The sequence below is a fragment of the Podarcis vaucheri genome, assembly GCF_965113315.1.
Source record: "Podarcis vaucheri genome assembly, chromosome: 10".
In the NCBI taxonomy this organism is placed as follows: Eukaryota; Metazoa; Chordata; class Lepidosauria; order Squamata; family Lacertidae; genus Podarcis; species Podarcis vaucheri.
Window position 1 is genome coordinate 28,267,804 of NC_138748.1, and position 25,800 is coordinate 28,293,603.

Sequence of the window (25,800 nt, forward strand, 5' to 3'; positions counted from 1 at the left end):
CTTTTCAGTCTGCTGAAAATGGCATAAAATCAGGACTCACTGATTTCACACTGATCCCCCTCAAGTCCTGCAGGACAAATACATTTTCCTGGATAAAAACATGTTCCTCCATTGAAGCAGGTCGTTGTGCAGTTCGCTGGGGAAGACAAAGCAAAAGTATGAGACTGGATAGGTAGGCTTTCACCACCAGAAATGGATAGCTTTGGTAAGGTGCAACAAAGTTTGGGGTCTTTTCAAAAGCCAATTAAACCAGCCTCAGCTGAGCACTATTCCTAGCACCAAAAATTATATTTTCCTGCCATCACAGTTATGGCTCTGATGAACAGTTCGTTCAAGGCTGTCCTTTTATTGAACATGGCAGTTTCTTGCATGTGAAAGAGATGCTGTACCTCCAAATCCACATTTGAGTGCATTTGGTGCTAGGAATGGTGCTCAGCCTTCGCTGAGGCTGGCATCCTAAAGGGCAAACGACAAGAAAAACGAAACTGTCCCAGAATCATTGGGGCACATTCTAAGGTTAAGCTTTGGTGAGACTCGGGTAGGATGTGCTAATCAGTTATGGTTTCTCTCAGTTTTTCATTTTTCCAAACTTAATTTCAGTTCTCCATGTTTCTCCATCAGTTTGAGATTATTTCTTTTAAAGTCCTCATGAAAATTCAGCAGGGTTTTAATGCGAATTTCTCCTAATATACACATTTTTGTATGCAATCTTGTTCCCCAACTATACTGCATTTTTTGTATGTCATTTTCATGAACATATGTATTTTAATGCACATTTTTTCTCAGTATATGCATTTTTTTTTCGGGCTAGAGCACAGTATCACTAAAATCAGAGAAGCGCAGATTTCGAAAAATGGCCGTGTTTCCAGCTCACATATTGTTTCAGAAAGTGTAGGTTGGGCAGAGCTGCCTTTAAATGCTAACTGAATCAAATTCCTCCCCGTCCCTAGACTGTCTGCTCTTTACTTTTCCTGCTCAAATTTTTTTGTTTGCAGTTCTCCCAATTAACTGGAGGTGATTTTTTAAAAAAATCTGCTGTGAAAGCTTTGATGGCTTAGCCTACTGAGTGAAGCTCAGTTAGCCTACTGAGTGAAGCTCAGTTAGTTAAAGCTCACAGGTCTCGCTGTAATCCTTTTTTTAAAGCATACCTTTGTCGCAGTTGATGCCATAGAAACCAGGTGGGCAAATACACAATCCAGGCATGACGCAGAGTCCACCATTCATGCAGTGCGGAGTACACAGAGCTGAATGGAGAGAATCAACACTATAGTGAGATGTTGGCACTGATGCAGAGGGGAAAAACCTTCAAAGCATAAAGCACATTTTATCTTGCAACTCATACGACTCCTTAAGATGAACTGTCTCTTCTGCAGGCAAAATGAATTCAGCCTGAAATCGGGTGTAATAAAACCCTTGAGCTTTGATTTTCAGACACCTGTCTCTGCAAATTATTTTAAAATAATAATATTAATTTGTATTGAAGATTTTTCTTAGTTTGCAAAAATACACGCATTGTCGCTTTTTTCACGTTGCGTTTTCTACAGATCAGTTACGTTTGTTGTGAGACATTAGTGTTGCATGCAGTATTAGGTTGGGAAGAAAAGAGGGGGAAAGCGGGGAATGGTGATTGGGGTGGGGTGGCAATGCTTTTTTCTACTTAGCATACGTGTGGGGTCAGCATCACTTGTGTGGGTTCTCTTTCTATTTGCTTGTTATATTTCCTTGGTGGTGAGAGAGGTTGGGGGTAGCCTAGTGTTAAGTTGTGGGTGAACATATCAGACGACACAGTGATTCTTCAGACAGCTCTTGTTTATTCACAGGCCAGAACAGAACAGAACTGAAGGGTTCCGCCAGCCTGCTTATATAGAGCTCCAGTACAACGCAACTGTAACAACTTTCTGTAACTATCCAATCACTGAACGTCACTTTCAATCCCTTATTTGCATATTTGGACCTGAGTGAAAACTATCTACAGTATCCGCCTGCTGGCCCAGGGTGAGAACTTCAGTACATAACACCTAGGGTGTGGTTGGTTGTCTTTGGTTGGCTGTAGAGAAATTTGTTTATGTGTGTGTGTGTGTGTGAGGAGGCAGCCATATTGATTCGTATGCTGTCATGTAAATAGCATTTTAGGCATCACGCTGCCATGGAAGAAAACTATGGGCTATATACAATGTTAGCTGCTCGCTAACGCGAAGGCTAACAGGTGAGTTTTAATGTCGCTCCACAGGGGAATCCAGTGCAGCAAGTTTGCCAGCGGAAACTCATTGCTCAACAGATGGCACCGTTTACCGTGCAACCAAGTTACTCTCAACCTGCTTGTGCATTTTATTGTGTGACTATGTCTTGCAGGCACAAAACCTTTCACCAGAGGAACAAGTCTACCACTAATTGACTTTAACTTAGCACTGCATTGGATATAAACTGGTAAATTCATACTCTCCGACAGCAAAATCTGGTACATCATCTTCCTGGGTGTCACCTCATTTTCCTCACTGGACATTTAGGGAGCCATGATTTCGCACCACAATTTGTATTTGGGGGGGGGCACAGAGCCGCAAAACATGCGTTTTAGGATGCTGCACGAGATCGCAGCCCACCCAAAAGCACTTTTTCATGGGGGAAATTGCACCGTGAAATTGAGCAAGATCACAGCTCCCCAAATGGCTGCTGTTCCCTTGTGAGAGAGAAACAGAACCTCCCATTCCTCCCCCCCACACCCCGGACACTTGCGGGTTGTGTAAATTTGCTCATCCTTGTGCCTAAACACAACCACACCCAGGCATTCGCTGAATGCGCGAAATGGCAGGCGAGACTACTGGGCCCCCATTGCATAGATACCAATGGGCTGTGAAGAAGAGACCTTTCTCATTATTATCACAAAGACCATCTATCTGGAATTTTTAGCTATGATTCCTGGGCCCCTTCCAACTCTACAATTCGATTATTCCCTATAGTTGCTGGGAATCGTGGTCAGTGAGTGTGGGCTGGTTTGGGGCAAGTGTAGTAGCTGTGATTCTACTTCCCCCTTCTGGCATGTAAATAATGTGTGAGGGAGTATGTGGGTCCAGCCAGGTTGCCCTGAGTCTATAGTGACATGGGCCTGGGCGTGGTTAATCTTTTCATTTTCATTTCATTTACATATTTCCACCCTGCTTACAGTCTCAAAGGCAAACCACTTCAACCTCGAATAATGATGGAAGAATAACTCTAGGTGCATGAGTGCTTCACCTAAAATAAATAAATATCGAGATACCCAGAAATGCCTGCCAAAAGCAAAACAGGGACAAATTACAGGCAGGGATTTACAAGGCACAGATCTGAGGAAATCCGAACTGATTCCGGCAAACAAGGCCCGCTGGAAAGGAGAAAAGGCTATTGCGCTCTCTCTCCCAGGCAGGCTGTGCCTCTGCACAGATGGAGACGCTTTCATGATCAAATTGGGACATTCTCTTCAGTAACAATAGCCGAGTAAAATAACTGTGGTACTTTTACAGCTAGTGTTCATTAGCAACAGCCTTTTACTTAATGTTTTGCCAGATGGACGCTCATTCAGTTGTTGGTCAGTCCTGTTCCGTCCTTTAAACCATTCAGCGGAGACTTCTTTATCTTTTTGTATAAACAATCTATGTTTTCTGAGAAGCCACAGCTCGTAAAATATTTTTCTTATGCGTTTAGATTTAATTTTTGGAAGCGGCCTAAGCCACATCTGAAAATCTCTACAAAACAATATTTTGAAAGGCAGCGCCTGCTTGGCTGTTCTCGCAGTGTAAATAAAAGCGCATGAAATAATTGAAGCCTTTCGATTACCTTTTTCGCAGTGAGGACCATAAAATCCATCTGGACATTCGCATACATGCCTTTCATTGCAAAACCCGCCGTTCCTGCATCCTCCAGGACATTCAGCTTCAAAGAAGATGGTAATAATTATTGGATGAATTGAATATGTGTTGTGTGAACAGTCTGATTACAGTCTGAGGTAAGAGCACCATAGTTTGTGGAGATGGAGCAGTGGGAGATGCCCAGGAAGTTAATCCCGGTGTCCAAATGATGGACATTTTGGTAGTATACATTGACTGAGATGCTCAAATAAAATGTACAAGAAAACTAGATATTCACAGGCTCGGATCCTGAGGCAGCAATCCTAAAGGAGGAGAACTGAAGGCAAATGAGCTGCCACACCCAACACCCTGGGTAGAAGTGAAAGGAAAGTAGTGTTATCAAAAAAAATCCCTTTCCCCGGCTTTTATTTTCCCTTTAATAATTCTCCTCACACTGCAATGTCCTGATCCATTCCCTTTTTGCCCCACCAGTGTAGGAGCTCAGATATTGATGAGGCTAGGGCCAGTGGTGGGCTTTCAAACTGTGCAACACCAAAATTCGGGTGCCCCCTGCTTCTCACCTTCTGCTCTAAGTCATTGCTGTGGCACCTCCTGTGGCAACCCTCTCAGCCTGGTGCCCAGTGTGGGGGAACTGGTTGCACTTCCCTAAATTTGCATCTGCTAGAGCCAGAGATGTTTCCATGGAATAGGATATACAAAGTCAGATTACTCTCAAAGAGAGAGGTCTGATATATCCTATTGCTCCGGCAGGGCCCACCTGCCCATGAGGTGAACTGAGGCAGTCACCTCAAGTGGTGTAACACTAAGAGGCAGTGCCCCTGAAGGTACCACAGCTTCTCCACCATCTCCAGTGGTGAGGAGAAGTGGTGGTAGCAGCCGCGGCAGCTTCTGGCGAGATTTCACCAAAATCTCACGAGATGTTGCTGGAACCCACCGCTGCCTTTGGGGGAGGGGTGGAGTGGAGGTACCTTCCTATGAAGCCTCTGGCTGCTCCTGACCTCCTGAGATGCCCTCCTAAAGACCGTAGAATTGTAGAACTGAGGAACTTTCCCCCTTCCCTCCCTCAACCCTGTAACCCTCCCCAAAAAACCTCTCATCCTCATCTGTATTCATAGTAGAAATTGCGTCTCAGCTTGTTTCTAGTCTGACAAATGTGACCCGCTATTCCCCAGGTGTGTGAGGACAATGACAAGACAGACAAACTTCCCTTCCAATGGCAGGTTCTGGTTACCTTGCTGACATGTCTTAAAGAAGATGGCGTTCTGTGGCGTTTGGAGTATGGTATTGCCTTCCGAATTCATGATAATGACCGTCACCTCAAATGCCGCCACGCCATCTTGTTTCCCAAGGCAGGGAAATCCAACCTGGACAACTAAAAAAAAGGGAAGGGGACAAAGTGCGAAGAAAATAAAAGATGGTCTTACTGATTCTCTGTGAAATCTGGAATTTTTTTAAAAAAAGACATTCCACACCAATGACAATCTACCGATAAATAAGCAAAACAAGCACAGTACTATGATCATATTGCAAAAGTGCTACAATAGGTGCTAATGATTAAATTATCTCGTCCAATGCACTGTGGTACCATGGTGATTTTTGAGTCAAACAAGCTGCATCTACACAGTTCATGGAACTTCTGTCTCCGTCCGTCGCCCATCTAATTGTGCCAAGGGATGTCAGTTATCAACAAGACATGTGAGGGTAGTGGCACTGCTTTTAGGCACTGTTTTTGTGGCACTTATGTGCTGCTTATGTACACCTAACCAGTGTCAGAAACAGGTATGGGTCTGATCAAGGACAGCTTTCCTTGTGTTCTTATGACTGCCTTGTGCACCAATGTGAGCAAACCTTGGAAGCTACAATCAATAGGGTAACCCTATAACTGGATAACTGGATTCTTGCTGCCCACCATTAAATTATTCTGAGTTCATATTCCCATTCTTAAAATAAAGAAATGGACCGGTCAAGTCTCCTTTTAAAAATAATATTTTCAACAACACTGACAAAATTCTTCACACTCTGCACTCATTGAGTGAATGATCTTAGCCTTCCATGTCGGGACATTTCCAATCTTGTTTGCAGCTGGGACTTGTCTTTGGCTGTGGCTGACAGATCATTTTCTTTTGCTCTGAGTGATGCTTAAAGAGAATTGGTCAGGGCTGCAACATAAGATCCTTCCTATGTCCCCGGATATCCAGGCAGCTCTGTCACATGTGGATATAGATATTTTCTAAAGTACAGTCCTATACGTAGCAGAAGAAAGTTCCATTGAGTTCAATGGAATATACTCCCATTGAAGTTTGCAACTTTAGTTTCTTCAGTGCAACCATGGTTGCAGGGGCAATGGTTTGAAGATGCAGGATGCAGCCACTGGCAGTAGAAGAAGAGTGCGGGGGGAGCACACCACCCCCGGCAGCGCGATCCTGGTGGGGTGCCATCACAGCTGCCCCCCCACCCCCGCTGGACACTATGCCCCTGCAGGCAGCATGCCACGCCCCTGGGACGCACGCCAGCCCCCCCCCCGGTGCCAGAGCATGAAACTCCGCCATTGGATGCAGCAAACCTTGCTAAAACTAAGCAGGTCTGACCAGTCTGACACCAGGATGGTACACAGCCTAGAAATCCTTTGTATGACGCCCTGGGTTGCATCATGGAAAAATAAATAAATGCAGTAACATAATCCACACTTTGCTTTAAATGTAAATCTCAATGTAACAACAACAACAACAACAGCAATTTTATTATTTATACCCTGCCCACTCTGGGCGGCTCCCAACAGAACACTAAAAACAGAATAAAACTTCAAACATTAAAAACTTCTCTAAACAGTGCTGCCTTCAGATGTCTACTAAAAGTCAGATAGTTATTTATTTCCTTGACATCTGATGGGAGGGTGTTCCATAGGGCGCACACTACCGAGAAGGCCTTCTGCCTGGTTCCCTGCAACCTCACTTCTCGCAGTGAGGGAACTTCCACAATGTTAATAGAGAAGAAGCACCAGTGAAGTCTAAATGTTTCTATTTGTACTCATTGTTGTTGTTTAGTCGCGTCCAACTCTTCGTGACCCCAAGGACCAGAGCACGCCAGGCACTCCTGTCTTCCACTGCCTCCCACACTTTGGTCAAACTCATACTGCTAGCTTTGAGAACACTGCCCAACCATCTCGTCCTCTGTTGTCCCCTTCTCCTTGTGCCCTCCATCTTTCCCAACATCAGGGTCTTTTCCAGGGTCTTTGAGGTGGCCAAAGTATTGGAGCCTCAGCTTCAGGACCTGTCTTTCCAGTGAGCACTCAGGGCTGATTTCCTTCAGAATGAATAGGTTTGATCTTCTTGCAGTCCATAGGACTCTGAAGAGTCTCCTCCAGCACCATAATTCAAAAGCATCAATTCTTCGGCGAACAGCCTTCTTTATGGTCCAGCTCTTACTTCCATTCATTACTACTGGGAAAACCATAGCTTTAACTATACGGACCTTTGTTGGCAAGGTGATGTCTCTGCTTTTTATATCTTTTAGCAAAAAAAAAAAGGCTACGTTAAGCAACAGTTCTGTCATTTCCCCAAGGAATTGGAGAGAAAAACTATAAAAGATACCGGTTTAAACCAAAGGTGTTAAGTGTTCTAAATGCAACAAATAGATGGGAATGGCTGCCTTTAATGCAAACTTTCTTTTAACTACAAAGAGCCAATGGAAGGCAGTAAATCTGGAGTATTTTAATGAGGAGAAAAGCCTGGTAACCCCAAAGCCTTGGAATGCTGTTTTGTGGTTGTTTCATTTGAACGCTGCTTGAGATTAATAGTGACATTTATCTGCTTTCTTTATGACCAGCTTCTCATTGATGCTTTTTGGAACTGCACCTATTAGGTTCCCCTCCCTCCGTACAGCACATTTTGAGGATTTTACTGCAAAATACTCTGCTAATAAAGATATTCTGCTAGTAAACACCAATCTATTTTGGGGGTGATCAGCTCACTCTTTCTGCAAACAAATACTAATCGCAAACAGACACAACAGCATCATCATACGAAACATAAACCGTTCTTCATTATAGATGCTGTTTTGTATCAGTTCCATGTCATACTTTTATTTGGCTCAAAGGAGCCATGAGGTAAAGTGGTCATAGCTGTCAAATTCTAGGGTGTTTCTTTCCCACTCACAGGCCACAGAAAAAGTTATTTGCTGAGCTGCCTTGTTTCAGAATAACCGGCTCCGCTGAGACCTGAATTACTAATGTGTCATGTTGATGCACACACATACATTTCAAACTCAGCTTACTGAATAATACTACTGCAAGCCATATGTATTAACTTAGCGGGCGCTTATTATTCAGCGCAGCCTGTAAGTATATTTGTATGTCTGCACATGCTCGCCATATGGAAACAAAGTCTACATCTCCAAAGCAGTCTTGGAACTCAAGTCACCAGAACTACAATTATAGCGAGCCTACTTTCATTCCATTCAGACCTCCCAAAAGGAGAGAAACCCAAGGAGTCCCTTTCCAAGACTGGACGAGGAAGAGAGCTGAGACTGAGCATTCCAAAATGGTCAGTTGCTGAAGCAACTTCAGAACGCACAAAACCTGATCCTTCCACAAGTCTTGCCCGATTTGCATGGGAAATCGTGTTTCACAGCTCCGTGATTTTGCTGCTCTGCAAGCCTGAAGCTCGCTCACTCCTTCTTTCATCCCTTTCAGATGTGGAACATGAGATAACTTTGACAGCAAAAGTTCAAGAGCTTTTGCGGTTACCAAGCTATCAGATCATCTGACACAAACAAGTTTGTGGGGGCAGATGCAGCAATGGCAAAAGACCTTTCCCACATGTATCTCTCTCAATAACTTGCAATTTGAGGGGAAACGTGCAGTCTACACAAACAAACCAGCACTGTATGGATGCATGCAATGGTTGCAATACCAAGTTAATGGCTTGCTCGTGGGGAAAGGGCTCTGGCAGATCCGACATCAGACACAGACCTTTCCCAGAATCCCAGACACAAACATTTGCAACTGGAGGCAGTTCCCACATTCAGCTGAGAGCCATTAAGTGATATAAATCATGGAGCGATGCAGTTTTAAGCGATAAACATGTATGTGTGAATCAGCCCTTGTGGGATGGCCACCAAGAGGGAATCTGCCAGATTCCTTCTGAGGGGGCAATAATTCTATGTAGCAGCTGCAACGTATGAGATTCGAGATATGGGTTTTCTCCATTGCAGATACAGTTTTGGCCTCAGTGCAAGACGCATTGTAGCCTCTGCGCATGGCAACTTCGCAGAAGCATAGCCCGTATTGCACTAGTGCAGTCTGCAGGTTATGTGCCTCACCAGTATTGCTGATGTATTTTTGTATTTCATTTTAGATCTTGTTGTGATTTATGTGGAAATTGTTCGATTTGGTTGTGTAATTTAAAAAAAATGTTTTATTCATTGCTTATGACTCCTTTTGTTTTGTTGTAGTTACGTATTTTATCCATGTTCTAAGCCGCCTTGAGCATGGTTTGAACCAGGGCCAGATTTAAGTTTGATGAGGCCCTAAGCTACTGAAGGTAATGGGGCCCTTTATATGTCCAGCTGTCCTTTGTCAACAACAAATTGTCGCTGTTTTTTGTGTTGAATATGTGCTATATGGTAATTTATGGACCTAATGGGTATCTAAATCCATTTGCACATAACAAATAGGAGCCTACACAACACAAAATACTGTTGCTGTATGTAGGTTTTTTATCTTATATTTTGGAAATGTACATCCCGGTTTTTCCCCCTTTAATTTCTTTGGGGGGGGGCCCAAGAGAGTGGGGCCCTAAGCTATAGTTTGTTTAGCTTATACGTAAATCTGGCACAGGATTGAACTGGGGAAAGATGGCATGCAAATAAAATTATGTCTGTTTGTGTGTATTTCCCTTCATTCACTTGCTCTGCCTGCTGTTGACAGTGTGATCATTTGTTTTTCTTACAAAAATACTATACAGTAAGAAAAGCAAACTTTTCCCTTGAGCACTTCTCTCTCCCCCCCCCCCCCGGGCCCATGAAGAACCTTATTGGTTGCCAAAGTTTACTCGTTACTGCCTTTTTAAAGTTTGAGGTCTTTGCCACCTGGCAATTAAATACTTAATCTCTAATTTTGAAACACACACACACACACACACACACACACACACACACACACACACCCTTTTCAGTCTGGTACATCAGTAAAGTGGATAGAAACCACCTTGAAAACCATTTTGCTCCCGTCATCGTTCATGTCCGCTGACTGGAACCACCAACTGTTATTTGGCTAATGCTACGGAGATGCCGAAAGCTTATAATAGTAACGCCTTTGTAAGCATTGAGAGTAGGAGTCACATTTAACATACATATATTTTATGCTTTGCACTTTGGACTGGCTTTTGCCAGACTGCACCCATTAGCAATACTAACAAGGTTAGCTTGTACAGAGAAAATACATAAAAGATGCTATTCATTAGCTGTTTCAGAGGAGAAGTTACATTCTCTTGATCACATATTATTTATTCAGAATAAATATTCAGCATTATGGCAAACCTTTCCCCTAACAGATCAGTTTGACCTATAATATTTTTTTTTATTCATTATGAACCGTAAAATTACCATATTTACTTGAATGTAATGCACACCTTTTTTGGCCAAATTAGGGTGTGCATTAGATTTGATGGTGCATTAGATTAAAGTAAATATGGTATTTCCTTGCAACCCCCCCCCCCCATCTTTGAACTCATAAATGCATACAGATCCACAAACCTGATGCCTGGCGAGGTATTGTTCCAAGCAGAGGGATGTTCACAGTTGGGTCAGCCATTATGCCTTTATCCAATGAGCGCAAGGACAGGAATTCATAAAAGTATTCAGCCTGCAAGAAAATGAATGCATAAGAGAGGTTAATTTTTATCGCATCGGGCTATCTGTTCTTCATGTTCATCTAAGGTGAGCAATACAACTAATGCTTGCAATCATATGTATCAACGAGTAAGCTCCAATGAACATAGGAAGACTTACCTCTGAGTAATAGAACTGGAGATTGAACATTGGATTGGATTTTTGGCTATTTACAGATATTGTAATTTATTTATTTATTTGCATTTCAACTGTTTTGTTTTCTTTAAAAAAAAAATTCACACATTTAAAGTAAGAGTGCAAAGGAACAGAATAACACTGACACGAAGGAAACTACTCTGTTCCCCACAAATTATATTCAGCCGAGTCCTTCCCAGACTAGACCCTTTGAAATCAACAAACCTAAGTTAGTCGTGTTGGTCATGAATGTTCTGTTAAGTGAACTTGTAATGTCAGTGGAGATATTAATCCTCAGTTGTTGTTGTTTTTGGTAGATCTGAAACAGATACTTGAAGGGTCTTAAGAGACTGAGGGGTCCACCACTGCATCTGTAGCCTCATGACAGCCGGGGCAGAAGGCAGGGACAGATAAATCAGCCGGGAGCTGTGCAGCAGGGCCCAAATCGGGTCCCAAGCCATCCAGTGGGGCCAGCTCAGAATCCAGCAGATCCCAGGCAGACTCAACCCTCCCTATCCCCCACCATGTCATTTTGCCATTCATATATTGAATAAAGTACTATAGCAGCACTATAATAAAGCAGGGTGGAGCACAGCAGGGGCAAAGTATATTTCTAAGGTAAAGGTAAAAGTAGAGGACCCCTGGACGGTTAAGTCCAGTCAAAGGTGACTATGGGGTTGGGGCGCTCATCTCGCTTTCAGGCCGAGGGAGCCGGCGTTTGTCCACAGATAGCTTTCTGGGTCATGTGGCCAGCATGAATAAACCACTTCTGGCACAACAGGACACTGTGACGGAAACCAGAGTGCACGGAAACACCATTTACCTTCCCACCACAGCAGTACCTATTTATCTACTTGCACTGGTTTGCTTTTGAACTGCTAGGTTGTCAGGAGCTGGGACAGAGCAACGGGAGCTCACCCCATCGTGGGGATTCGAACCGCCGACCTTCTGATCAGCAAGCCCAAGAGGCTCAGTGGGTTAGAACACAGCGCCACTTGTGTCCCTATAGTATATTTCTAGGACCCAGGTGGTCGAGAAAGAAAACAAGGGCAAATGTTAACGACAGGAGTTCAGAAATGAGGGGGAAGCAGGGAAAGCTCATTGTTTGGTGTGGCACTCTGGTAAAGGAGAACTAGACAGGACAGGGGTGTCCCTTTGTGCAGCCCTGCAGGCTTCTACACATGAAGCTACGCTGCCCCAGAGCTCCTATTCCACCAAATGTTGGGTGGAAAGAAATGCTGCTAATGGGGTGCCTGCTGCTGGCAGTACACATCTAAACAGGACATTCTGGGGGTGGGGATGGGGAGGGTTGAGTCTGCTTGGGATCTGCTGGATTGTGAGCTGGCCCCACTGGCATCATTGGATGGCTTTGGACCCAATTCTGGCCCTGCTGCACAGCTCCCGACTGATTTACCTGTCCCTGCCTTCGGCCCAAGCTGGCATGAGTCTACAGACGCAATGGTGGACCCCTCAGTCTCTTAAGTCCCTCTGCTTCCTGGCTGGTGTGTGGATTGCAGTGAAAGTGTCACCAAATGCCAACTATTAAGTACTGTTGAATTTCAACCATCAGATATTAAATACTGGTTGATGTCCCACCAAGTCATGCTCAGAATGGCTGAAGTCCACCGATTTTAATATGTCTACTCTAAGTATAATAATCAGTTACTGAAATACCAGATATTCAATATCTGGTGAATAGTTGGCAAGCAAACTGCAGAGGGATTAAAAAAAACTACACGGTGGTACCTCAGGTTAAGTACTTTGTTCTGGAGGTCCGTTCTTAACCTGAAACTATTCTTAACCTGAAGCACCACTTTAGCTAATGGGGCTTCCCACTGCCGCCACACCGCCAGAGCACGATTTCTGTTCTCATCCTGAAGCAAAGTTCTTAACCTGAGGTACTATTTCTGGGTTAGCGGAGTCTGTAACCTGAAGCCTCTGTAACCTGAAGCGTATGTAACCCGAGGTACCGCCGTACAGAAAAATTGGCACATATTGAAGTGGAAAAGGGAAATAGAAAAATAAAATCTGTCAACTGTCCCTCACTCAAAAGATCTACTCTTTTGCCCCTATGCGTAGCACTGAAGCCCTTAAACCTTTTGGTACTTGGTAAGCAAGTGAAAATTTGCCTAATGGAGGCAGAATGCTCCACTCAGTAAAGGACATTTGAGAGAAATACAGTGCAGAATAGGAAGGTAGCAAAACAGGAGATAAGAGGTGAAAACTACAGCTAAATTTCAGGGTAGGTTTTAATACAAGGCATGCAGTTTTTCCACGCAATGTGGAATAAGCAAACTATCCAAATGGTCTGTACAACTTTGTTTATGAACACTTGTTTTAAAAACAAAATAGTCTGCTCAGAAGAAAAATAATTGTTTTGTTTCCTGTCGATCCCTACGAAGCCATGGCATCAGAGCTACGGCTGTACTGTCTGTTTCTCATTGTTTCAGCTTTGATGTTTTAATTATATCAAAACCCAGGTTATAATGGGCTTTGTGATTAAAACAATGTGTTCTTCATAGTTTGAAAACAACAATTGGTGAGTCAAACCAGCAGCTCTCTCCATCTTAGCGCTGCTTTCCACTCTGCAATTCTGCCGTAGCATTTTGGAAGGTAGCTGGGAGACCCGGCATAGAATAGGTGAAGATCCGAGCCGAGTCATTCTTCAGGGAGAGCCATGGGACTCCTACTAAGTGGCCAAGCTTATCTGTACAACAACACTGTGAGGTTGGTTACACTGAGAGCTAGGGTAACAGGATGATGAGTTTCAAGGCTGAGTGGGGATTTGAATCCAGGTCTCTGTAGTCCTAAGGGAATGCAGCCCTCAAGAGAAAAAAAGTTTGCCTACCTCTGTAGCTTGGGCTAGTGGGTGATCTCAGCAATTGCTTTATTCCACACTTGTGGTTATTGCTTCCTAGCTGTAAGAGGAATGGTGCAAGAATCTTCCTGCTCCAGACTATGGGCAATAGATTATTTCCACCTGAGAGGCCTGTGTTGCAGATCAGGAGATGCTGTTTTCTGGATATACCCACAGCCACTCACTGTTCCTTTCAGGCCAATTGAGACTGTATGCACTACAGATGTCTACAAGCAGGTTTGAGATGTTGTTGGGAATTAGTGCCATGCCTACTGATATCACAGTATTGAAGGCACTCTACTCAGGCTGCCTCACAGAGTTTTCATTCTACACAATTCTTAAGATAGAGGAACGTCGGAAGCTGCCTTATAATGAGTTAGACCATTAGCTAAGCAGCGTCTGCACTGACTGGTGGCATCTCTGGAGGGTTTCCCGATAGGGATTTCCCCCAGTCCTACCTGGAGCTGCCGGGACTTGGACCTGGGATCTCTGCTTGCAAAGGAGATTGTCAGTCCCTGAGCTATGGCCCTTGAAAAATAAAGGAGGTTGTAAGAAGTTGCTTCCTCCATCAAAGTTTGTAGGTTTCTCACACACAATTAAACTATCACTTCTTTTGCACATTCCAGATTTTCTTCCAACTAGGTGCTCCAATAAAACAGTAAAAGAGGGAAAGAAAAGACTCATAGGCACACAGAACATTTTTTTTCTGGGAGCATACCAAATTGCAGTTTTATTTTGAAGAACAAAAATACAAATAGAGATTTTATTCTGAAAGGCAGGAGAGATCATTTTGGGGGATTGAAGCTGGGAAGTAGTTTATTACTAAACAAGCACATGCCTGTCTACACAGACGGAGTCCCATTTATTACCACAGGGCTTACTCCCAGGCAAATACAGCCTTAAGGATTGCAGCCTTAAGCCAGCAATGTTACTCGAAGAAGATGATGTACAAAACCCAAAGGATGGATTCTCACCTATTTATTTATACTTTTTCTCTGCTGCGGAGAAAAACAAATCATGTCAAGCCTGCTGCAATTTTCTTTTCATTTGCAAGATTAAAGGGAACGAGCCTTTGGGGCAAAATAAATAAACATGTCTTTAGAACCGTGTGTAAATATACAGGTTTCCGAGTGGCATCGCTGTAAATTAAAAATGTATACTTAAAGATTTTCATCTGCCAGAGACAGAAGTTTACCTGATGTGATGAGAGAAGAGTTCACAGCCGATGGAGAGGATCCCCGACCCCTTTGAATGGTAGGAAGCACGAATTGAACATGCAAGGTCATTTTGGCCATGCTTCAAACTAGGGAGGCCTTTGTTCTTAAGGCTCAGAAGACAGCTTTGAAGTTTGGGATAAAACTCCTCTAGCACACCATTACCAAAGAACAACCTTTTGATTATGATCTCATGAAAGTATAATCAATAACTTACATAAGTGAAAAGTGTGGCTAGAAGCAAAGGTTCTGTAATTGGACCTTTATTGGTTCCACGTGCTGCCCTACAGCTCGCTCCCTTGCACTGCTTTATAATAAATATCTACCTCCCAGCCCCTGCATTTTTTAAAAACTCTCTTTAAAATGATGAAACTTCAGCAGCTACTGTCAGCCTTGAACATATCCAGGCCATAAGTGCAAGGCGCTTGTTTAAGATGTGAAATACCCTTGTCAAAATCTAACCTAGAATAGATAAATAAAAAGCAAAATGTGGGTACCGTATTTTTTGCTCTATAAGACTCACTTTTTCCCTCCTAAAAAGTAAGGGGGAATGTGTGTGCGTCTTATGGAGCGAATGCAGGCTGCGCAGCTATCCCAGAAGCCAGAACAGCAAGAGGGTTTGCTGCTTTCACTGCACAGCGATCCCTCTTGCTGTTCTGGCTTCTGAGATTCAGAATATTTTTTTCTTGTTTTCCTCCTCCAAAAACTAGGTGCATCTTGTGGTCTGGTGCGTCTTATAGAGAGAAAAATACGGTATTTTCTCCCAAATATTGGTCATGTATTATGTCACTGAAGAGGTGCTCTTGTTTTGTGAACAGACATTTTGATAGATATCATGGGCATGATCCAGTCCACCACGAGCACAGCACCCATGCATGGAGGATTCTGTTGCCTCAGCAGAGCCTCCCTTTTCTCTTTCCTCCACCTACAGGTAGACAGACAGCATTGGTCATCCATCTAATAAGGGAGCAATGGCAGGTAGCTCAGCGGGGGGAGGAAGTGGCGGATGGAGCAGTGCAATATGGGAAATGGAGTCAAAAACATGAACCAGAGGTAAAGTATTCTTGTTAGGGTGGAAAAGAGCAGAGAAAACAGGGAGATGAAGGATGATGGACCAGGGAGACAAGGTGAGGGAGGCTGAAGAAAGGTAGCAAATCTTGAGATCCAGAGAGCTACATGCTATTTTGCAACTGAGTTTCAAGCCTGCACCCAAATCAAAGGAGGCTGCATATGTTAGACTAGTGGAGAGGTTAAGAGCTATTTTTGAGAAGTTGTTCATCTCTTCCTTCTCTTCCGACACCTTTTCTCGACTATGCCCTGTTTCGTTTTTCTTGTTTACAGTTGCCGCCATGGTCTTAGACAGCACTGATTCAATCCACACTGCCAGTTGCGGTGGTAGCTGCTCTTGCTGTAATTTTAATCCTTCCCCAAGTAATAGGAATGATAAACTTGATCAGCTCGCCTCCATTACTCTGAAAGCTAATGAGCAATCACCATTTCACATACCCAAACAACACCCTGAACTCAGCTAGCAATAATGTGAATCTGTCCAGCCACACAGCCAGAAGAGCATTTCTTTCATGGGGACCTGTCCTTCTGCCTTACTTAATCTACACCTATGGTGCAATTCTGTGGTGATTTAAGAGGGTTTTCTCCATTGTCTATAACTCAATGAGTATTTCTTTCATGATACTAACCAGTGCATCAGCACACAGCCACAATCTTCCCTGCACACTGCCATTGACTGCACTGACTACACAACAAACGTGAATTCTGAAGGGATGTCTTCCAGATAGGTGTTCATCATTATACGGGTGATACTCTACCTCTCTTTCATATCAGAACCACTGAAGGTGGTGAAGGTCCTGTGTGAGTGTCTGGAGGTGGCTGGAGGATGGATGGTGGCTAACAGACTGAGGTTGAACCCTGACAAGACAGAAATACTGTTTTGGGGGGACAAGAGGCGGGCAGGTGTGGAGGACTCCCTGGTCCAGAATGGGGTAACTGTGCCCCTGAAGGACCAGGTGCACAGCCTGGGAGTCATTTTGGACTCACAGCTGTGTCCAGAGCAGCTCCATCTGGTATGCAGGCTGAGACCCTATCTGCCCGCGGACCGTCTCGCCAGAGTGGTGCATGCTCTAGTCATCTCTCGCTTGGACTACTGCAATGTGCTCTACGTGGGGCTACCTTTGAAGGTGACCTGGAAACTACAACTAATCCAGAATGCGGCAGCTAGGCTAGTGGCTGGGAGTGGCCGCCGAGACCATATAACACCAGTCTTGAAAGACCTACATTAGCTCCCAGTATGTTTCTGAGCACAATTCAAAGTGTTGGTGCTGACCTTTAAAGCCCTAAACAGCTTTGGCCCTGTATACCTTAAGGAGCGTCTCCACCCCCATCGTTCAGCCCAGACACTGAGGTCCAGCTCTGAGGGCCTTCTGGCAGTTCCCTCACTGCGAGAAGCAAAGTTAAAGGGAACCAGGCAGGGGGCCTTCTCGGTTGTGGCACCTGCCCTGTGGAATGCCCTCCCACCAGATTTCAAGGAAATGAACAACTATCTGACTTTTAGAAGACATCTGAAGGCAGCCCTATTTAGGGAAGTTTTTAATGACTGATGTTTTAATGTATTTTTAATCTTTTGTTGGAAGCCACCCAGAGTGGCTGGGGAAACCCAACCAGATGGGTGGGGTATAAATAATAAATTGTTGTTGTTGTTGTTGTTGTTGTTGTTGTGATTCAGTTTTTACAGACAGTGTTTCAGCCACCACACTGAAACTGAGGTAATCATTAATCAACATCAATTACCACATATTCTCAGTCATGCAAAGTATGATGCCACACACAGCCTCCAAAAGAATACATTTGTCATAGTTAAAAAGACCAGCAAAGGAGACTCTGTCATCACTGGGAACAAATCCGACTACATACAGGAGGATGAGAATAAGCTCTCCACCACATTTTACAGGGCCCTGTCCCCAAGAGTGACTGAGGGAACTCCACAATGTCCTTCTACATTCTACACAGGACAAATCTGACATCAGAAATGACAACATTCATTCTCCAGTGGCGGAACATTTCAACCTTTTCAAAGATTCTGCAAGTGACATTTAAGTGGCCATCCTGGAACAAAGAAACTTCAAAAGGGAACTGCAAAATGAAATCACTGAATTACAATGCACACAGGGGTTTAGTGCTATCACATGTAGACAGAACTGAGGCAAAGGATTTTCAGCATATTGTGTTAACAGGTCGATCATGATAAACTGGTAGATCGTGGGGTGTTCCTGGTAGATCCTTGGCCCCTCAGTGATCTCCCCTCCCCCCAAAAAGGGGGGGGGCACAACTGTGGCTTCCTTAAAAAAGCTCAACCATTTTGCCTTTCCCAAAAATGCTCGACAACTTTGGTCCATCCAACGACAATGGGTAGATCACTGCCAGTTTTTTTATACTGTAAGTAAATCACAGTCTTTTGGGAGTTGTACCGTATGTCCCTGGTCTATGGCATCAATAACGGGTGGTGCGGTGGGTTAAACCACAGAGCCTAGGGCTTGCCGATCAGAAGGTCAGTGGTTTGAATCCCCGCGATGGGGTGAGTTCCCGTTGCTCGGTCCCTGCTCCTGCCAACCTAGCAGTTCGAAAGCACGAAGTGCAAGTAGATAAAGAGGTACCGCTCCGGCGAGAAGGTAAATGGCTCTGGTTCACCAGAAGTGGCTTAGTCATGCTGGCCACATGACCCGGAAGCTTTACGTTGGCTCCCTTAGCCACTAAAGTGAGATGAGCGCCGCAACCTCAGAGTCTCAGAGCAACTGGACCTAACGATCAGGGGTCCCTTTACCTTTAAGTATCTAATTATCACTGTTTGTACTACTGAGTATTTCATTTTCCTCTGACACACCCTAACCATGCATGCATATACAGTACCTGCAACTCAGGATAATGTTCCATACATCTGATAAAGGGGACAGTAATCCACAAAAGCTTGTGTCATAGCAAATGTGTTAAGACTTTAAGGTGTCACAAGGCTCTTTGTTGTTTAGGATAGCTGTAGTCAGCACTCAAGAAACATGATTGTGTGAAGTGGCTCTTAGAGGAGAGATAGGCAACCAATTGTTGTTGATCTAAAGCTCTCACCAGTGCCAGCCAGTATTGCCCAATGGTCAGGAATTTGAGCAGTTACAGCAGAGTAACATCTGGAGAGCCACATGTTCCCCATCCTTGCCTTCAAGGCAACAATCCCATAAGCCAACCTCCTCCCCCCCCCCGGCTAAATATAATAGTCAAGTCCAGAAACAAGCTGCGTTTCAGCAAATGATCTCAAAGATGGAAAAAGCCTGTTTCTCAAGGTGAAAACTCCAGACATGGAGGAATGAATGTGCGTTTGAAAAGGAAGACCATTTATTTCGTGCCAAAAAAAGAACTTTCGAAATATGCCAACTAGTCTGGATACTGCATGTTTCTGTCTGCTTGCGAGTCGGAAGAAAATTGAGGGGAGGATATGGTGACTCAAAATCATTGCAAGCTCCTCAGCCTTTCGTGAGACTTTAAAGAGCTTATGATAGCGCTAGAAGACTGAAAGGATCTGTGAGTAAATATGCACTGAAGTGTAATCCTTTTCATGAATGGCTAGATGAAAACCTGCCCTATTCTAGGATACTACATTCCATTCCCCTGCCTCCTTCCACCCTTGCCAGTTTTCTGGTCTTCCCCAACATTCAGCCAGCATTCCATGCCCCCTGAGCATCCTCACTGAACTATTTTGAGGTTTCCACCAAAGAGGGGCAGTTCTGAAGATGCCTTGTTGTTGTTGTTGTTGTTTAGTCGTTTAGTCGTGTCCGACTCTTCGTGACCCCATGGACCAGAGCACGCCAGGCACTCCTGTCTTCCACTGCCTCCCGCAGTTTGGTCAAACTCATGCTAGTAGCTTGGAGAACACTATCCAACCATCTCGTCCTCTGTTGTCCCTTTCTCCTTGTGCCCTCCATCTTTCCCACCATCAGGGTCTTTTCCAGGGAGTCTTCTCTTCTCATGAGGTGGCCAAAGTATTGGAGCCTCAGCTTCAGGATCTGTCCTTCCAGTGAGCACTCAGGGCTGATTTCCTTCAGAATGGAGAGGTTTGATCTTCTTGCAGTCCATGGGACTATCAAGAGTCTCCTCCAGCACCATAATTCAAAAGCATCAATTCTTCGGCGATCAGCCTTCTTTATGGTCCAGCTCTCACTTCCATACATCACTACTGGGAAAACCATAGCTTTAACTCTGCAGGCCTTTGTTGGCAAGGTGATGTCTCTACTTTTTAAGATGATGCTGTCTAGGTTTGTCATTGGAAGATGCCTTACTTTGGTGTTTTTCCAAGCCTGCTGGCGTTTCCATTCCCTTGTGCATGGATGTTGCCATTTTGGCTGCAAAAGAATGGGCAGTTGGAGAACAGAGATCACGGTTAGTATATATTATGGAGCAGCCAACATGGTGCTTTCTGAATGTTGTGGGATTGCAACTCCCATCAGCCACAAGCTCACTTGATTGGAGAACAGCTATGAGTGTTGAAAATGGAGTCAGACTGCAGAAATAAGTTGATGTTTATCTGAAGCCCCCTGCGCCATTCCTCCCCTGCCCTGCCTGCTGCTTGACTGATCTGTGAAAAGGCAGGTTTGTGGGCCACGAAAGATTGGACAGTGGGCCAGAAAAAGCCCAGGGAACAAAAACCATACCTTCTGAACAGGAAATAGAGAAAAGCCATTGAAATCATGGAGTTTGAGGAAGGAACATGCAGGGATCGAACCTGCAACCTTGACGTTATCAGCACTACACTTTTACCAAATATGCTATCCATGCAGGGCATGTTTCTTAGTGACTATGCATAATGACTGGAGAATTTGCACATTGCCTGGAGAATTCAGCAGATATAATAGGCACATTCCCCAAGGCCTGCCAGAGGTTATGCATTTTCACCAGGAAATGTGCACAATTCCTTCTTTGAGGAAGGTTTTTTTTTCACATTCTCTATGAGGTCTGGTGAGTGTGTACAATGGATAGTTGTGATGCACATTATACACTCAATTTGCACCCCCCTAACTATATATAGAATGGGGTTTTTTATATATGCACATGTACACACAGTGGGAAATGTAAATATTGGGACCAAGGAATGTTCCAGTTATTGCTATATTGAGTGTTCACTATCCTTCCCTTGTATACGTTTGTGCTTTGCATAGAATTGCCAGGGAGGGAAGCTGTAAAGATTTAAGGAGGACATTATTATGAAGAGGTGTTTGGGGTATTTTTTTAAAGCGCTAAATAAACTATGCACTTGGGAAAACAGCAAAAGTTCTATCCATTTGTCTTCGATACATTCATCATAAAAGCTACTTTACTATCATTCTTATAGACTATCGATATTTGAACACAAAAAGTCAGTTTAGGGTTCTTGTAAACATCCAAATAACTAAAAACATGTAACAAGCTACCATTTGACAAATCTACATGGATGGGGTTTTGTTTTTTAAATAGAACTATATTTATTCTCTGTTTATTTAAGATGATGAAACAGTGGTTCCTGCCTGACTCAAGCTTGGAGTTTTTGATGTATATACTTTAATCCATGTGGTATACATTCTGCAGATGAAATGTGCAGGAGATCAAACTCCATTATCACAGCCCACGACTATGAGAGGGCAGGGGGGTGAATTGTTAGGATTACTGGGTAGTAAACCATAAATTACCCCACTAAACCCATAGCGGAGGGGGTGGATTTTGAAATGGCAACTAGACTGGCACTGCCTTTTCTCTCTTGGTACCTAGCCTTCATAACTCTTTTGACAATAAGATAGTAGTCCTTAGCGCATCTTGGGATGCAAATTCAAGAGGGGCTTATGTAAATATGTTTAGGATTAATTGCTGGTATCCAAGTTATAATATCCATCTTATGTGGCTCACACTATATTGCTCCTGTTTAGTTTTTGCACTAAGTGTGCGATGTTAACTATAAGCTTCAATTGTGCTACAACTACTATTCGTTTTCCATTGTGTGATTTGTAACATTCACACACCAGCTATCAGAGGAAGTACTGCTACAGCAGAGTACAATTTTACAAAATGCTATTACAAACTATTTTTAAAATGGGTATATGCTGGGGAGGAAAACATTTGAGAACTGAATGGATTTTCTCTCTCAAAAAACTTTGACAAATGAAGGGAAAAGAACCTACAATCACATAAAGAAAAACTGCAAAACAACAAAAACAAAAAACCAAAGCAACCATTTTGCATTTAGTATTTCTAAGTGAGGTACATAAAAAAATAAATCATATGGAAAATGAAGTACTAAAACTGAACATAAACCAAAACACTATCATGAAATGCCTACTGGAATAAGAAAATATTTTCCTTGTGCCTGAAAGTCATCACAGATTAATATAGAAATGAGCTGGAATGGGTTTGTGAATCAACACATTCAAAATTTACACAGAACAGAGGTAGACTGATCCTCCATCTCTACAGAAGTCACTTATGGTTGTCATGGCAGCTGTAAGCAGGTGACCTCCTATGTGCCACACAATGAGTACCACAAGAAGTCACCTCAGCCGGTTATCCTAACGGCCTCTTGGTACTTTGGAAAGTTGCATGTGCTATTATTATTATTATTATTATTATTATTATTATTATTATTATTATTACTACCCCACCCATCTGGCTGGGTTTCCCCAGCCACTCTGGGCGGCTTCCAACAAAACACTAAAATACAATAAAAGCTACCCTAAACAGGGCTGCCTTCAGATGTCTTCTAAAAGTTTGGTAGTTATTTTTCTCTTTGACATCTGGTGGGAGGGTGTTCCACAGGGCAGGTGCCACTACCGAGAAGGCCCTCTGCCTGGTTCCCTGTAACTTGGCTTCTCACAAAGAGGGAACCGCCAGAAGGCCCTCGGCGCTGGACCTCAGTGTCCGGGCAGAACGATGTGCTAATGCAATGATGCACCTTGGTCTGCCAATGGTATTAAAGAGGGAATTGTGTCTGCAGCATATGAAAAAGCACAGGAGGCTGTGTTCAATGTGGCAGCCACACCACCTCTCACTTGCGCCGGTGTGGCTATCCCTCATACCATTCACTCCCGTGGCTGCAAGCCTTGAAATCTAAATGTTGCCAAACCAAGAAAAGCAAATACACCCTCCCCACAGCCCGGTTTACAGCGCTTTCCCCCATTGGTTTGGGAAATGCGCCCACCAAAAAATGCCTAAATCTCACTGGAGCCGGTATTTGCCAAATTTTTATGTTACCGTGAAGAAGAGGGTGGGGAGAAGAAGAGGAGAGTAATTCTGCAGTTTACAGATATGCCATGTAAATGACTGTGCGAACCAGATGTAGCTTACAAGGTACCTAGTAACTCATCTCTGCTGAGCAATAAAGCTTTTCTGGCAAAAGTTTGAGAAATTTACTGCTGTTTTCTGTCAGCAGCTACAACAGATGGCGGGCACATGCCTGCCTTGGTAAATGAAGTGGGATCTCTACAGCACGATGCTTTGATCTCTGGTGGCAGGTCCACAACACTGAGATGCAAAATACCACAGCAGAAGCACAATCTAAATATTAGAGGTTCAGAGCTTCACTTTTGATACAAAGACCCTCGTTTCTTTCTTCCCTTTTTAATTGTGTCCATAAGCATGTTCACATTCCACGTTGCCGCTCAAGTATGGAAGTCAGAAATTTTTTTTTTTTCCTCCCTGTCTGGTGACAGGAAAGCGGCGAACATACCATTCAGGCACAACTGCCCCCGTCATAACTGTCTGTGTGTAGCTGCCCGAGTTGGCTGTTGGATAAACGGTGGCAGAAAAATGCAAGAAATAAATATGAAACATTGAGGGAAATGTTATGGATGAAAGGGTGGCTTCAGAAAGGAAGGACTCCTGTGCCAAATCCACTCAAGGAAGAGGGTGGCCTATGTTCGTTCACACTTTCTTTGGAACAAATATTTGAGCCGAAGCCGACTGCCACACTTTTGTTTAAATGTTAACAGCACCTTGGATGAAATTTTCAAAAATGGAGAGGGGGACAAACGGCCTCTTGTGCCAACAGTGCATTATAATAAACAATCCCTTTACCTTTGTGAAGGAGGCTAGGATAAAAGGGGTCAACCGTGGCAGTCAAAATTCCTTTCCTCTCCTCAAACTGATTTCTGATCTACCGTATTTTTCGCTCTATAACACGCACCTGACCATAACACGCACGTAGTTTTTAGAGGAGGAAAATCCGTAGGCATGCCACCCGTAGGCATTCCCTCCATAACACGCACAGACATTTCCCCTTACTTACTAGGGGGAAAAAAGTGAGTGTTATGGTGCAAAAAATACGGTAAATAATGTACACATGCATAGAAACTCAGCTCGGGCGACATTTGTTACACACTTGTTGAAAGAGTTGGGTTTGTTTAGCCTAGGTAAGAAAAGATCGGTGGCAAGTATGATATCTGCCTTCAAGTATCTGATGGGCTGTCAAAAAGAAGATGTAACAGATGTATTCTCTGTTGCTTCAGAGGGCAGAACTGGAGCCAATGGATGGAAACAACAGAGAAGCAGATATTAATAGAAAGTCCTCATTTAGGGTGGAAGGATCTGTCCATTTTGGATCTCTCCTATAATTTTAAATACACCTAAACTGACAAATGTCTCAACTGTATTATCTTCAGTGGTTTGCTGTCAGTGGACTAGGGGGACTAGGCCAGTCCCCTAAATATTCCTGGTAAATTAGAGAATTAAAGTATTAAAGTCTGGCCTTTTTTAAATTTACTGCGGCCCATGTTTTGTTAGCCCCAAAATGGAAAGCGGGCGAGGCCCCAACCAAAGAAGAATGGCAACGTAAGTTGACAGAATATGCGCAGCTTGCAGACTTAACATATAGAATAAGAGAACAAGCAGAACATACGTTTAGAGAAGACTGGAAAACATCTATTGAATATATGGGAAATAACTGTGTACAGCTGAAAAGGCTGGCAGCGTTAAGATAAATTCCAACAGTGTAACTAAGTTTTGATGGATGTAACAATGGATTACTGAATGGTATAGTTTTTGTAAAATACGCAGGGATTTATGATATGCAAAATGAACCATGGAAAGAGAAGAAGGGAAGTCATTGATATTTTAAGGATGTAAAAATGAGTACTTTAAATTGTAAAACAGAAAAATTAATAAAAATTATATATATATACAGTGGTACCTCGGGTTAAGTACTTAATTTGTTCTGGAGGTCCGTTCTTAACCTGAAACTGTTCTTACCCTGAAGCACCACTTTAGCTAATGGGGCCTCCTGCTGCTGCCGCGCCGCAAGAGCACGATTTTTGTTCTCATCCTGAAGCAAAGTTCTTAACCTGAAGCACTATTTCTGGGTTAGCGGAGTGTGTAACCTGAAGCGTATGTAACCTGAAGTGTATGTAACCCGAGGTACCACTGTATATAAAACAAAGTCTGGCTCCTCCTTCCCAAAACTCAGGAAGCTTCTGCCCAGCTAAGGGACTGAGTCGAAGAACTCTCTCTCGTCACCTTCCCAAAGCCCGCCCTGCTTTGGGAAGCTGGCAGGAGAGCTCCTGCATCCTGTCAGAGACCTGGTGCCTCCTCCCCAAAACCTAGTTTAGGGAGGGCAGCACTATGCCCATGTACGTGCCATTGGCCCCCCACATTCACCTCTGGCCCTAACTGGCGCCTCTGGCCCTAATTGTTTCCCTACGAGAGATTTCACCGCATGCTACTGATTATCTTCCTTGGATGAAAAAGTGAGAGAGGCTTTGCAGCAAACAGAGCCTCATGCTCTTCACCCAGGGACAGGGAGGTCCCCAGGCTGGTAGGAACAGACGCCTGCAGGAGACAGGGTACACTCTTT

At 43.7% G+C, this 25,800-nt stretch overlaps 1 protein-coding gene across 1 annotated transcript in view; it reads right to left on the reverse strand.

The window, feature by feature from the left end:
• The window catches only part of WIF1 (WNT inhibitory factor 1), a 40,887-nt gene that overhangs the window by 4,516 nt on the left and 10,571 nt on the right, over positions 1 to 25,800 (reverse strand). Inside the window, exons 3-7 of the mRNA XM_082239830.1 lie at positions 10,596 to 10,704; positions 5,074 to 5,214; positions 3,811 to 3,906; positions 1,149 to 1,244; positions 41 to 136 (exon numbers count right to left, since the gene is read on the reverse strand). Of these exons, the coding sequence (XP_082095956.1) occupies positions 41 to 136; positions 1,149 to 1,244; positions 3,811 to 3,906; positions 5,074 to 5,214; positions 10,596 to 10,704 (538 nt within the window). The remainder of the gene's footprint in view (positions 1 to 40; positions 137 to 1,148; positions 1,245 to 3,810; positions 3,907 to 5,073; positions 5,215 to 10,595; positions 10,705 to 25,800) is intronic.